The sequence below is a fragment of the Engraulis encrasicolus genome, chromosome 1 (genome assembly GCF_034702125.1).
Source record: "Engraulis encrasicolus isolate BLACKSEA-1 chromosome 1, IST_EnEncr_1.0, whole genome shotgun sequence".
In the NCBI taxonomy this organism is placed as follows: Eukaryota; Metazoa; Chordata; class Actinopteri; order Clupeiformes; family Engraulidae; genus Engraulis; species Engraulis encrasicolus.
This window is the reverse complement of record NC_085857.1, coordinates 54,770,557-54,785,438: the sequence shown is the minus strand read 5'-3', so window position 1 is coordinate 54,785,438 and position 14,882 is coordinate 54,770,557. Positions and strand designations below refer to the sequence as shown.

The following is a 14,882-nucleotide window of genomic DNA, read 5'->3' as shown; positions in this document are numbered from 1 at the left end:
CGTTAATTCTTCACAATTTTTGAACTATAGTGCTATCAGGCATTTGGCTAAGTCTTCTTGTCCGGTGTCGTGCCAAAAAGCGAGTCCCTGCCAGAAAACGAGTGACTTCACGGATTACAATTTTGGTGAGGTTATAACATAGGCGCTGCGCAAAGAGATGAAACATCCCTACACTGATGGTATAGCCACCCCAACTTGAGAAGTATCAGAGCTGCAGTATAAAGGCACGCCACAAGATGGTGCTAATAGGCTACTTTACAACACAGAATTCATTCTACAGAAAGAGGAATGTGTGGTATAGTGCACTCCCCGCCCAGCAGATGGCATTATAACCTGCAGGGCCGTACATCCACAGACCTATATTAAACTGTTAATCTATGTACAGCCTGATGTTATGGGTTATTTAACTAACTACTGTCAGTAAAATTGTTTTGAACATTAGCGCCCCTATCATTACCATCCTACTACTACACAGTGGTGGCTGGCAGTCTGTCAAACAGGGGAGGCTGGTCAATTACAATAGGCTATGATGTCCAGATTACAAAAAGGGAGGGGGGCAATTTTATCATTATGAACATTGGAGTTCAGAAAGTTGTTATGAACATTACCGTCCGCTCCTACCAATACATACACCAATAGTGCCTATATGTATTAATGGTAATTAGATAAGAAAAAATGCATCTTAACAATAAATCTAGATTAACAAAGTGGCTGTTCTAAACTTCTAATCATACAGCGCCTTCCATTATTATTGGCACCCCTGGCTGAGATGTGTTTTTTAGCTTCCAATTATTATTATTTTTCTCTAAATAATATGGGACATTAATGGAAAAAAAGAGAAAAATCCAACCTTCAATACAAGTGCATTTATTCAGTGGGGAAAAAATCCCACATAAAGAAATAATTATTTGACATCAAATAATGTGTGTCACAATTATTAGCACCCCTGTTGTTAATATTTTGTACAACCCCCTTTTGCCAACAAAACAGCACCTAATCTTCTCCTATAATGTTTCACAAGATGGGAAAAGACAGAAAGAGGGATCTTCTTGCCATTCCTCTTTGCAGAATCTCTCTAAATCATCCAGAGACCTGGGTCCTCTCCTCTGTACTCTCCTCTTCAGCTCACCCCACAGGTTCTCAATGGGGTTGAGGTCTGGGGACTGAGATGGCCATGGGACAGTGGTGGACGAAGTACACCAGTTATGTACTTGAGTAAAAGTACAGTTACCTTGCATTGAAAACTACTCAAGTAAAAGTAAAAGTATTCACCTCACTTTTTTACTTGAGTAGAAGTACAAAAGTATCTGCCGTCAAAAATACTTAAGTACTAAAAGTAAAAAGTAAAAACTTAAAAATGAAGCCTTTGGTGCAATTTTAATATGTAAGTGTTGTAGGCCTAGTTTGGTCATAACTAATTACATATAAATAATAATTGCATAGGCTATACCAACATGTTAGAACTAGGCCATAACAGGCCTCAGAAACACTGTGGAGTAAGTCCATGGATGTTATAGCATCAGAAGTTCATTTTCACCTCTCTAAACATTTAATACTGACTCTAACATGCCCAAAAGAACACATGAAAGGGCCATTAATATTAAGAATGATTAGGCTGAAATTGGTTATATGCCTATTAGAACAACTACTATAATACCCCCCAGCCGTAGGCCTACAGTCCAGTATATGCCTACTTATTTGTGACAGCAAGGAGTTAGAGTAGCCAATAAAGTACTTTATGTTTAATTTTTGTTATAATTATGGTTTTGGTAGACCTCTTCTTCTTCTTCTTCTTCTTCTTCTTCTTCTTCGTCTTATGTAGTGTTTGGTTATGTTAAGGTTGGCTTAGGCCTATGTATGGACAAACAGACTTCTTGTGATTCTAAGCTACCTTTAAAGATAGGAACATCTTCATATAGGCCTACTTGTAATGGTCTCTATTTGCTAGATGCCAATGATTTGCAATAGCCTACTTGATACAACTTAATTGGAACACTTATCTGTCTGATCATGAAAAAGCCTTTTGTGCCTGTGCACATCACTGGGCCAATATTTAGCCAAAGTCCACTTTTTTTTTTTTTACTTTGTTACTGTTGTTTTTTACAATCTCACTTTAGTGGTATTGCCACATATCCACTGTAGCCCTGACTTAAGGGAAAGGATAGGCCTACATGTTGCAAGGATACATGTTGCATGTAGCCTCACTTTGCAACATATGGTGGGCATGCCAATCCTCATGTAAAGATACAAACCCTTTACACAAGCCTCTTTTCCATAAAGTTGAAGCAAATCATTTTTGGTGACAGGGGAGTCTATTAGACAAGTAGGCCTAACTAATTGATATCCCCAACTACTTCAGAAAATACTGCAATGTATTGAGGGGAAAGAATGCTCACGGAGTTGTCCGTCTGGATGGTTTGGAATAAGCATTTAGGCATCCTGTGTACTTGACTCAAGAAACCAACACGCTACAAAAGCGGCAATTATGTGACTCTATTGTAAGCCATAACACAGATATAACACAGTAAGTCAAATAAGCAGTAGGGCCTACATTAAGTATCAATTCGCTGATTATTCAGTTCAAACGCGAAGCCTATCTGACAAATTTCGTCTTGTCAGGCGAGTGCAGCCTGCGAGCTAAACCTCTCCCCCCTCACACAACGATGAATACCCTCTAACAACGTTATTGTCGCCTGCTTTATTGATTTGCTGTGCTTTCCGCGTGTTACTAGAAAGTACCGTTGGCGTTTCTTCTTATTTCAATTCGTCTCGCAAGACGCAACAGTGGGCACATCAGTGGTCTTGCTCTGCTCGCTTTCCTTCTAAAACTAAATCTGTACAGTAGAGCTTGTTGTCACGTGACACATTACAACCAATCACAATGGCGAATCTCTGAGTCTGCCAATCGGATTCAGTTTCACTTTCTTCACACAATCTCAGATTTCATTTGATCAGGGCATTAAAAAATGAATTAGGCCTAATTCACCTGCCGTGTATCGCCTAAAAAAAAGGAACGAGTAAGGAACGAGTGTTTCTGTAAATGTAACGAAGTGAAAGTACTAAATTTCGCTTTGAAATGTAGTGAAGTAAAAGTATAAAGTCTTACCAAATAAAAATACTTGAGTAAAGTATGAAAGTATGAAATTGTTACTTAAGTACAGTATTTACTTCGTTACTGTCCACCACTGCCGATGGGAGGAGCTTGATTTTGTGTCTGGTTAATCATTTCTGTGTAGATTTGGCCATATGTTTAGGGTCATTGTCTTGCTGAAAGACCCAGTGACGACCCATCTTCAGCTTTTTGGCAGAGGGCAACAGATTTTGATTTAAAATGTCCTGGTATTTCAAAGCATTCATGATGCCATGCACCCTAACAAGCTTCCCAGGGCCTTTGGAAGCGAAACAGCCCCACAGCATCACTGACCCACCCCCATACTTCACAGTGGGTATGAGGTGCTTTTCAGCATGCGCATCTTTCGTGGCACGCCAGACCCACTTAGAGTGTTTGTTGCCAAAAAGCTCAATCTTGGTCTCATCTGACCAAAGCACACGGTCCCAGTTGAAGCCCCAATACCGCTGGGCGAACTCCAGACGTTTGCGTTTATGACTGTGAGTGAGGAAAGGTTTTCTCCGTGCATGCCTCCCAAACAGCTTGTTGGCGTGTAGACAGCGCCTGATGGTTGATTTGGAGACTTTGTGACCCCAGGATGCTACCATTTGTTGTAATTCTGTAACAGTGAGCTTTGGAGATATTTTGATTTCTCTTACCATCCTCCTCACTGTGCGTGGTGGCAAAATAAACTTGGGTCCTCGTCCAGGCTTGTTTACCACTGTTCCAGTTGTTTTGAACTTCTTAATTATTCCTCTCACAGTAGATATGGGCAGCTGCAGTTGAGTGGCAATCTTCTTGTAGCCTCTGCCTGACCTGTGAAGGTCGACGCACATCTCCCTCACTTGTATGCTGTATCCTTTGTCTTTCCCATGTTTAACCTTTAAGAGTGTACCGTCACACCGGTGTGACGGGAATGATCGGGCAGTGAAAGATCTATAGAATTCTGGGCGTCATTCAATACAATATGGAATTGTAGAATCTTGCATTGTTATAGAACACGTTCTTTTTATAGAATGCTCAAAAACCCACACTCTTAAAGGTTAAGAGTGGATAAGAGAAATGGCCTCGGTGTCACGTTATAGTTATACCCCAGGGAAACAGGAAGTGATGAATTACTAATTACATACTCTGGTAAACTTTGTAAACTACTGTAGAAATGACAGAAATGCTTCAATTATATTTATTTCCTGGGAATTGTTAAGGGTGCCAATAATTGTGGAACAGGTGATTTAATGAAAAATAATTATTTTTTAGCCAGGGATTTTTTTTTTTTCCTACAATTCATTTGAGTTGAAGGCTACATTTTCCTAAAATTTTCAGTGTGACAGTATTCTTCTGCAATAAACACTGAATTTATTTTAAGGCTTTTAACACATCTCAACCAGGGGTGCCAATAATTATGGAGGGCACTGTATGTGCTGTAGCGACCTGATATCTTTGTTTTGGTAGACAGTGAACATATTTTTTAATATAACCTAGTGTCTTACTATTCTAGGGTCAATGACTAAGATCTAAACACAAAAACAAATCGCCTGTGGTGTCTGTTGAATTGTTGTATCCAGTCCAACTTTAGGCCTACACATCTGTCATTAAACAGGCTACTTAGCGTGCACACACACACTCACGGTTATGGTTTTATATGATTCTATTTATTCCAAAACACCTATCACACTGCACACAGTAATGGTTTTATATTATTTTTTATTTATTCATTTTAATAGTTTAGACTCTTCATCTGAATCGAATCTAGCACTTGGCATTCCAGCTTCAACAAAATCAAAGGTCACACACGCACACACAGGAATTAAAAAACAAAGAAACAAACAAAAAGAAAGAAACAAGAAGCTTTGAAAGGTTCTGATTGTCGTAAACAGCAAAGTTTTCTTTCAGTCACTGACGTGGTGCGAGGGTACAGTACAGCTATCCCAAGATGAGACTCCAAATGTCATGAGTATATAGCTGAATAAAAGCTACAGATACAGAGACTTTTGGTGGCTTTTCTAATGATCCTTTTTATATCAATAATACATTACTGGCTACAGTACAATGGTATTAGTCATTTTTGGCAGGTCTTTGTAAATACATTTTAGTTTTGAATAAACCATTACAGCACACATTACAGTTAGAAGATGGGCCCTGATTGGGGAGCATGTAAGCTGCTGTCAAAGCTCACACTGTCTGGCTTTAAGACATCAGAAATAGTAGGGAATTGACCAATCAGACCCAAGGTAGGGTGTCGAATCCACGAATAAGAGCAGACAATAGTAGAGCTGCAGGCAATTACAGTTGAGAATAGTATACTATAGCCTATAGGGTATCAGCCAATTGAAGCAGAGATAGCATATTGGATTGAGATGTGAGCCAAACATCTTGTCGTAAGATAAATCAAGCCCGTACTTTTCTGTGATCTGTGTGATGTCAGGTTAACCAATTTAACAAATAAATGGAGTTCACTTAGCACTGTAGATGGCGGTAATGCACATCTTACTCATATGCAAGCTGCCACCAAATGCCACAGAAAGAGAAGAAGAAGGAGGGGACAACGCCCCCTTAGGAGATAGAACTTGAGCACACTCCTTTGCATTGAATTTGATTTATCGTACTCTAAGATGTTTGACCGCATCTGATATTGTGATGCCATAGGCAGGCAGGTGGAAACGAGTGGAGGAACGAAATTGATTGGCACCCTACATGAGGAAGGAGGAAGAGGCAGTAAGCCAGAGCCATGGATTACAGAGTTGTGACAACCAGGTTACAGGAAGTCCATTGGCGACATGATTCATTCACGTATACTGAAATAGCTCTAGGAAGCAGCTTTCTTTTTGCTGGAGACTAACTCAGAAGGGAATTTAAGATGAAGTAAAAATTAATTAAAGAAAATGTATTACATTTAAGTTCACTACAATTTTTGTGTTGTATGCTCACTTCCTGGAACTGCTTTGGAACTATGTCAATGGCGATTTTTGTGTCAAAGGTTCCATGTGCCGCCATCTTACAAAAATGGAACATGGAGGTCAATGGGGTTAACCTAACTCACTTCCATGGCTCTGGCCTAAGTTATAATATAATTACTCACACCAGACACTAATGACCCCTACACCACAATGTAAACACCTCGAAGACATCAAACTAACACACTGTAGTCTACTGAGATATTACTCACCACACAGGCACAATCCTCTCTCTCTCTCTCTCTCTCTCTCTCTCTCTCTCTCTCTCTCTCTCTCTCTCTCTCTCTCTCTCTCTCTCTCTCTCTCTCTCTCTCTCTCTCTCTCTCTCTCTCTCTCTCTCTCTCACACACACACACACACACCTCACACACACAACATGCAAAGAGTACATAAATTATCTCAAGTCCTTTGTAGTAATTCAGGTATTAGCTGTGTACGCGAGTTGAGAGAGATAGAGATAGAGATAGAGAGAGAGAGAGAGAGAGAGAGAGAGAGAGAGAGAGAGAGAGAGAAAAACCCGTAGCTAGTTCGCATAGGCTCTGCATCATTACACGTGACTAAGAAGGTGCGCAACGTAGTGTGTGTGTGTGTGTGTGTGTGTGTGTGTGTGTATATGAGAGAGAGAGAGAGAGAGAGAGAGAGAGAGAGAGAGAGAGAGAGAGAGAGAAAGAGAGTGTATGTATGTGTATGAAAGAGAGAGAGAGAGAGAGAGAGAGAGAGAGAGAGAGAGAGAGAGAGAGAGAGAGAGAGACGGGGCAGATGTAAACGGAACAAAGCAGGCACAAAACACGTATCACTTATTTCACATAGGCATCTTCAATGTGTGTGTGTGTGTGTGTGTGTGCGTGCGTGTGTGTGTCTGTGTGTGTGTGTGAGAGAGAGAGTGTCCAGTCAGGGTCAGAGCAAACGAGAGGACTCACTTTTGTATTATATGGCACACACACACACACACACACACACACACACACACACACACACACACACACACCAATTTGAAGTCAAATTTACTACCATTTAATACCTTTTTTCACTACCTTTAGATCATTTTTACAACCATCACGGCACTTCATTGCGAGTCTTAACAAGACATTTTTTTGCAAAAAGACGCCCGAAAGGAAGCAGTGTGGCGGGACGGTACCATGCTCCGGGTATCTCAGTCATGGAGGAGAATGAGGGAGAGCACTGGTTAATTACTCCACCCACCAAACAGGCGGGTCGGGAGTCAAAACAACACCTTTTGGGCTAAAAGTCTCACCTAACTTCTTAATTTTTAATCACAATGCTTCAACTAAGAAAAAATAATGGCTCATTTTTCAAAAATAATACCTTTTAAGCAAATTTACAACTTTTAAGGCCATTAAATTTTGCCTTTTGAATTTATCAACTTTTAATACTTTTTACAACCCCGCGGACACCCTGCACACGCACGCACGTACGCACACACGCGCAAAAGCACACAAGCGCACGCACACACACACACACACTATACAGATCAGGCCATCATGGATGCCCATCTCTACTGTACACAGAGAGAGGAAACAGCAAAGGAAAAAGAAAAAAAGTAAAATGGAAATTAAAGCACACAACAGTTCAACAACTCACGTTTCTGAAGAAAAAAAACCCCTCTATTTTCAATAATCTATTCTCTTTCTTTTTTCTTTTTTTTTTTACTATTTTCGTAAGATTACCATTTATACATTTTTCTCATTAATGTAAAGACATTGCATTGGAGTAAAGAGCCCTGTGCTTCAAGAGATTAATAATAATGGGCTCGTTTTTGATGGAGCATGCAGTTCTAAACCAGAATGCATAAAAATTGGCAAAGTGCGCATGCGCACTGCATAGCAAAAGCATCACTGCTCCATCAAAAACAAGCCTAATAATAACAATAATAATAATAATAATGACATTCACAGCCATTTGGAAACAGACAGATGCGTGAGCCAATCACTGGCCCCTGTGCTTAACGTGTGCCGGCAGCCTATTGGCCGGCCAAGGTGATGAGGAAGTGATGATGATCACCCAATGAAAGTGCAGTAAGCCTCATATTAATCGGAACACCAGTATTGCACATCTGTACTCGGGTCTGACACTGTATTGGTGTTGTCATGGCAATAGAATGTTCATACAACTCTAAAATGATTGCGGGCCATTGACATTTTTTTCACTAGCAGATGTTAGGGGGGTGCAACCATAGAAAACCATAGATTACCTAAAGTGTATGTACATGTATGTAATATACTTTAGCTATTTATATATTTTTTGGCTATTAGCTATAGTTGCACCACCTTAAGTTTGCAAGTGAAAAACATCAATGATCCTACATATGGTGTTAATATATGGCAACTGAAGACATTTGGGGTAGACTTGAGTGCCTTTTTTCCCAATCCTTTGACAAGTAAGCCACGACAAATGTACAATGGCACGACAGGGCGTAGGACAACAGCGGTTGATGTCCAAGTCCCAAAATGTCCTAAAAGACCCCAAAAACCGCCACCACGCAAAACAAAAACATCCCTACAAGTGATTTGACGCGGTGATGTCCAATTAAGTCCAAGTCCGATTACGTCACATTTCGTCACATCTTGTCTGACAGAGAGAAAACGTAAACATTTTCACTTCAAACACGCAAACTCTTGGGTCATGACCCTGTAATGACTACGTCTTTTCCTGTTGACATTACTTCCTGCTGTCTTCTCGTTCACATATAGGGTCCAACTCAATCCAGTAACTCCCGTCCTCTCCTTTTCCTTGCAGCCTTGTGGTGCGAGGCAAGACGGCATTGACGATAGATGTTTTATTCAATCTCACAAAAGCACAATTCAAAGTGCATTTTCTCATTCGCAATCAGGATGTTGGATGGGGCAACGTTGTTGTGCTTAGACAGACAGCGGAGAAACTTAATTTCTTTTTTCCACGGAAGTGAGGTCACGAGCAAAAGGAGAGGGCAGGATTTACTAGTTTGAAATGGATCCATGATGTCACTATTCAGCTACTGTATACTCTGCCTAGTATGATGTCCTTATTGGCCATACAGAGGCCAGTCATGTGGCACACTATCACGCACATCTTTTAGACTACAGGAGCACACTTGAGGGAGCACTCGCCAACACCGACAGCCCTGATTGGCTGTCAACGGTTCTAATCAGTGCCGTTACTGTTCGTCGATTACGGGGGTTTTTTCTGATGTGGACACATAATGGCACATGTTGTCTATGTGTTCACTAAGAACAAGTTCAGTGTCGTTATCCACTCCACGGCTGCAAAGTCTGTTGTCCAACCAATATGTCCTTAGCCCGACAGGCCAGACAATTCATTTTGAATTACATCTCTGGGGAGGGTTTAGTCGGCTACCAGGTGGCCGGCCAATAAGCGAACGCATAATAACATACGTCATGAATGGCAACTGTCAGCGGTTGGTCAGATCAGGTCGACTCCCTTCAACCCATAGCTGAGCTCACTCCTCCCACCTCACAAGTGCTCCAGGGCATCAAAGTAATTAATGTGGTCTGGTAAAGCCAGCCTAATATAGCACATCCAAGCTGTGGGCACCCCCTAACCATCAAAAACACATTTGATTGGCTGCTGTGTGATGACACTGGTCCAATCAGCATCCACCTTTACTGCCCTGTTGGGGTCATGCACTGCCCCTACAGAAATGATTCATTTGGAAAGGGAGCTTTCATTTTACTGTGTTCATCTCGTCTTTGATTCCGTGTATCAAGAAATGACTTTCTGGGGCTGTGGGGTGTTGCAACAAAACAGAAAAATGAGGCTGTACGTGTCTTGGAAAGGAGCTTTCATTTTTTGATCTTCTCCTCGATGTAGCAAACCAAGAATGGGGGTTGTGGTGGTGGTGGTGGTGGTGGTGGTGTGTGTGTGTGTGTGTGTGTGGGGGGGGGGGGTGCATCATCCTCAGGGTAAGATTTAAAAGCTCATAGGTTAAGGAAGTGAAGGGCAGAGACGTCCACAACTTGTAAGCTTCCAAGATGACTGCCACCTTCCTTTTCAGTTTTCAGACTGACACATGAGGGGATGTGGTGTTGGGTGGGGCTGAGAGTACTAGGGGGCAGTCGAAGTGTAATGGTTAAGGAGTTGGATTGTGGTAGATCACAGGGTTGCAGCCTTACTCCCACCCTTACTCAGTCCCTTCCTCCCTCCATGGCTGAGGTGCCCTTGAGTAAGGCACATAATCCCACACTGCTCTAGGGACTGTAATCAATACCCTGTAATATCTGTAAGTCGCTTTAGATAAAATAATCAGTTGAGTGTAATATAATGTAATGTCACATGTAGGGTGAACGTGAAGGTGTTGAGAGGTTGGGATTTGGCGGTGCTGAAAAGGACATGTGTGCATTGTGGTGTGAGGGGTGAGAATGTGCAGTGTGTAAGGGTGGTTAGTGAGGTGGTGATTGATGGTGCAGTGTGTAAGGTTGGTTGGTGAGATGGTGATTATGGGTGTTGAACAGGAGCAGTTTGTCAGCTGTGAGGGCACACAAGGTGAAAAGGTGAAAAGGTGAAAGGTCTTCGTGGTGGTTCGTCCATGGGTTCAATGGAGGGGGGAGGGACAGGCATCGGTGCAGTCCAGTCAAACACCAGGGTAGCAGCCAATCCCAGCTGAGTACTAGCCAATCAGAGCTGAGAACATTGGGGTGGCACAAGTAAATGACAAATGTCCGCAACACTGTTAATTAACAGTCATTTACTTCAGTTATTTACATAGTTTCGTCCAACACCTGTGCCATTGATGTGCGCACATTCTCTGCTTTCTTAATGATGGGGTGGCAGCCAATCAGAGATGAGAATAGTGACTTCTGAAAGGAGTCTGAGGGTTCAGAGGGTCAGTTGGTCTGGAAGGAGTAGACCAGGGCGGCGTCCACGGGTTCGAGGCAGGAGGGACAGGTGTGAAGGGCCGCATCAGCCATGCTGCCGCAGATACGGTCAAATCACAGAGGAGAGTAGTGGAGCATTGGCCAATTACAGCAGAGGATTGTGGGATGGCGACCTATCAAACATGAGAATGTTGAATGGTCAGTTGGTCTGGTAGGAGCAGAGCAGCGCGGCGTCCACGGGAGGGACAGGTGAATGAGTGCAGCAACCAGTTGTCAATCAAAGATCTACGGTGCAGTCCAATCAAACACCTTGGTAGTAGAGTATTGACCAATCAGAGACGACAATAGTGAATGCTGAGAGGTCAAAGGTCAGTTGGTCTGGTAGGAGCAGAGCAGGGCGGCGTCCACGGGTTCGAGGCAGGAGGGACAGGTGAAGGAGCGCATGAGCCAGGCATCGATGCAGTCCACATGGTAGGTGTGAACGCACGGCAGGTAGCGCACCTCATCCCCCATCTCAAAGTCCATCATGCAGATCACACACCTGGTGGAGGAGAGAAAGAGAGAGAGCGAGACAGACACAGAGAGAATAGGTAAGATGCGTACACTCGAAGCTGACAAAACACATCCCTCAGCTCACACACCTGAAAAGGAAATAGACATTTTTAGCAGTAAAAATGACTGTATCTGCTGCTCCTGCGAGGGCTGGTGTTGGATATGAGAGAGAGAGAGAGAGAGAGACAGAGAGAGACAGAGAGAGGAGAGATGGCATACTGTATGTAGAGAGAAAGGTATACCCACTCTTTGAGCACCTTCTCTGGGTGCTGCTCCTGCGAGGGCTGGTATATGCCTCTGGGCAGGTGTTGGATGAGGCCGATGCGCTGGGCCACCCTGATCTGCTCCTCCTCCGTCAGCTGGGCCGCCAGCCGTGGCTGAGACGGGGTCGGGTGGAACACAGGAGCCACCTGCGGCAGCACGCGCTCCTGACACACACACACACACACACACAAACACACACACACACACACACACACACACACACACACACAAACACACACACACACGTCAGTAAGACGCTGAGGATTCCTCCAGGTCATGCAATCCAAAAGAGTTATGTTGTAAGGTCTGCGCTTAAAAAAAAAAACGCTCTAAAATTTCTCTTGTTGCTTGTTGCTCTTGAGCTTTTGGATTTTGCGCTCAAGCTATTAGTTATTATCCATGACTGCTTAAACATAACTCTTGAACAGTCCCCTTGTAAACACTTCCCTTGCTCCTGTATGTTTCTTCATATCTTTTGTACCTGTGCAGCCTTGCCTCTTTCAGATTCTTTTGTCTGACTTCAGGCCGTGTTTTATCCAGTACAGACATTTTGCTAGTTGTGGTTTTGCTTTCCAGCCAGGTGCTGCATCAGAGGCTAGGCGTGGGAAAGCAAGACTTGATCATGTGTACATGCAGCACTCTATTTATAGTGCTCACACTGGCTGGCGTTAAGATCAGCGCCAACGGTGGAGCAAGCAACCAGGGGCTGCAAGAGCAGGGGACATCTCTTTTAGCCTTCAAGAAGCTTGTGAAGAGCCGTGACCGTGAAGAGGTCTTCCGTGACCGTTTCCTTTATATAATTATAAAACAAACTAGCCCCGTTCATCTACCCTAACCCTATCTTGGACTGTATGCAACAACAACGCATGAAGATCTGGAAACAACACTGTTAGCTGTAATGCTGCCATTATTTGTAGTAGACAAATGTGTATTCATAATAACTGCATTATCTCCAAAGCCATCCGTAGTCAGACCACTAGTCTCCTCCAATAAACTGACTGCATAAACTGACTGCAAAGGTCTGCTCCATGAAGGTGTGGGGTCAGATCTATGTTCCCATAGCCCATTGGTTGCACAGCCCAATGGTCCCACAGCTTATTCCTGCTGCCTCATGTTCCCACATTTTTAAGAAATTATTCAAACATATGCCCTATGTTCGATAACTCCATGTTCCCACATTTCCGAGTGAACAGAGAGAATGTCTTTCTCCCAGTCATGGAACAGGGCCTAAATTTGAATTGGGTCATTTCACGTGAAATCAGACACTTTGGGACCCGACCGACCCGGATTTCAATCATACTTGGTGTGCCTTTTTAGTAGCAAGGTAGCACTCCAGAACTGCATTGAAATAGACTAGCAAAGGTTTACATATGAGAGTAGGACACTATACATTCAGCCTTGATTATATCAGTCAGTTTAAGTCACAAAAAGATGTCTGAGGTTTTGTTTGAAAGCTCTTTTCTGGCTCTACAAATTGCACACACAGCATGGAATACAACAACGTTCAGAATATGAATTATGATGCATTGAAAAATTACAAATTGAATATCAAAAAAACGTATATTTTAAAATGGCCGGTTTATTGTCGAAACATAGCCTGTAAGGTCTAAACAACACCTGAAAATGGGGTGTTTGGTTTGTTATTCATTTCAGAGATAATGGGACATAAAGGTTGAAATGAGTTGTCATGAAGTAGTAATAGAGTAGTGTCAGGGACAGGACTGGACTGGCCATCTGGCATAACAGGCATTTTCCCGGTGGGCCCTGCACCCTCGTCGGTCCCTAATCCAGGTACTCAAAAACTACACAGCTTCTGCCCATTGTCAATGGACACAGTGGAAGCTAGACCATTTTCAGCATTGAGAGAAGGCAGGGTTGAAAGAATAAGCTCAGTAAAGCAATTTTCTAAATGTTCAAGCATCAAAGGGTATGTTGTAGCTATGATGGCAACTACTGGCTAGCATGTGTTGAAGAATGCATGACGAGCACTGGAGAGGTGAAACTGAACTTTACCCTCATGGACCATCTCCATCCTTCACATATTCCGATAGACATGCTGTCATGTGATATCATTATGGTATTACCATACTAGATGATTTGTATGATGCCATGTTTTTGAGTGCCATTATCTCTGAATGAATAAAAAACCAAACACCAGCATTTCAGGTGTTGTTCATGACATTGCAGGCTATGTTTAGACAAGGAACTGGCCATTTTAAAATATACGTTTTTTTGATATTCAATTTTTAATTTTTCAATTTATGATCATTCTTATTCTGAGGGTTGTTGTATTCCATGCTGTTTGTGTAACTTGTAAGCCAGAAATGAGCTTTCAAATAACACCACAGACATGTTTTTTGTGACTTACACTGACTGATATAATCAAGGCTGAATGTATAGTGTCCTACCCTCAAATGTAAACCTTTGCTAGTCTGTTTCTCCCTTAATATTGATGTCAGATTCACACAAATCCAGTTCTGGGGTGCTACTTTGTTACTAAACAGGCACAGCAAGTATGATTGAAATCTGTGTCGGTCGGGTCCCAAAGTGTCTGATTTCACGTGAAATGACCCAATAAATTCGAGAAATGTGGGAACATTGGCAGCAGGAACTGTGGGACCAATGGGCCAAAAAAATGAATGTTTAAGTCTTAGTGGTGAGGGACCAATAGGCTGTGGGAACATAGACATGCTCCCCTGCAAAAGGCCTGCTGCATGGATGGTGTGCCAGTAACTTTCCATCACCCTTCCACCGTCAGTCCCGTATAATATGCCCCGTTTCACTACCTGGTAAGGAGGCGGTGGCTCCCCGGGTAGGCTGGCTCCCTCGGAGTCGTTCAGGAGCGACAGATCATCCGCACTCTGGGAGGACAAGCAGTTCCCCATTGGAATGGGCCAGGTGGTGGTGGTGGGTCGACAACAGCGGTTGGGACAGTCGTTTCACCAAAACCCCAAAAATAGGAGCCCGACAGGACACGGGAGTGCAGTTGAAATCCACGTAGATTGCTGTCAATTTAACCTTTAAACATACGTGCTGACTGACTGTAGAATGAGGTCGAAGTATTGCGTTTTGCTAAGGTAGCATATCATGAAAACTAACTGGGGGGCTGTGTTTCCGATGTTGCATTAGCTTATAAGCTAATTTGCATTTATCCAATAACTTTCGTTTTTT

The 14,882-nt window shown here is 42.8% G+C and overlaps 1 protein-coding gene across 1 annotated transcript; it reads right to left on the bottom strand.

The window, feature by feature from the left end:
* Positions 1-10,750: 10,750 nt before the first annotated feature.
* rnf11a (ring finger protein 11a) lies at positions 10,751-14,604 on the bottom strand. The gene is made up of 3 exons (XM_063206194.1): positions 14,498-14,604; positions 11,694-11,875; positions 10,751-11,436 (listed from the first exon to the last, which is right to left on the bottom strand). Exons 1-3 carry the CDS (start codon positions 14,594-14,596, stop codon positions 11,265-11,267), a joined length of 453 nt encoding a protein of 150 aa, XP_063062264.1. The 5' UTR covers positions 14,597-14,604; the 3' UTR covers positions 10,751-11,264.
* Positions 14,605-14,882: the final 278 nt, after the last annotated feature.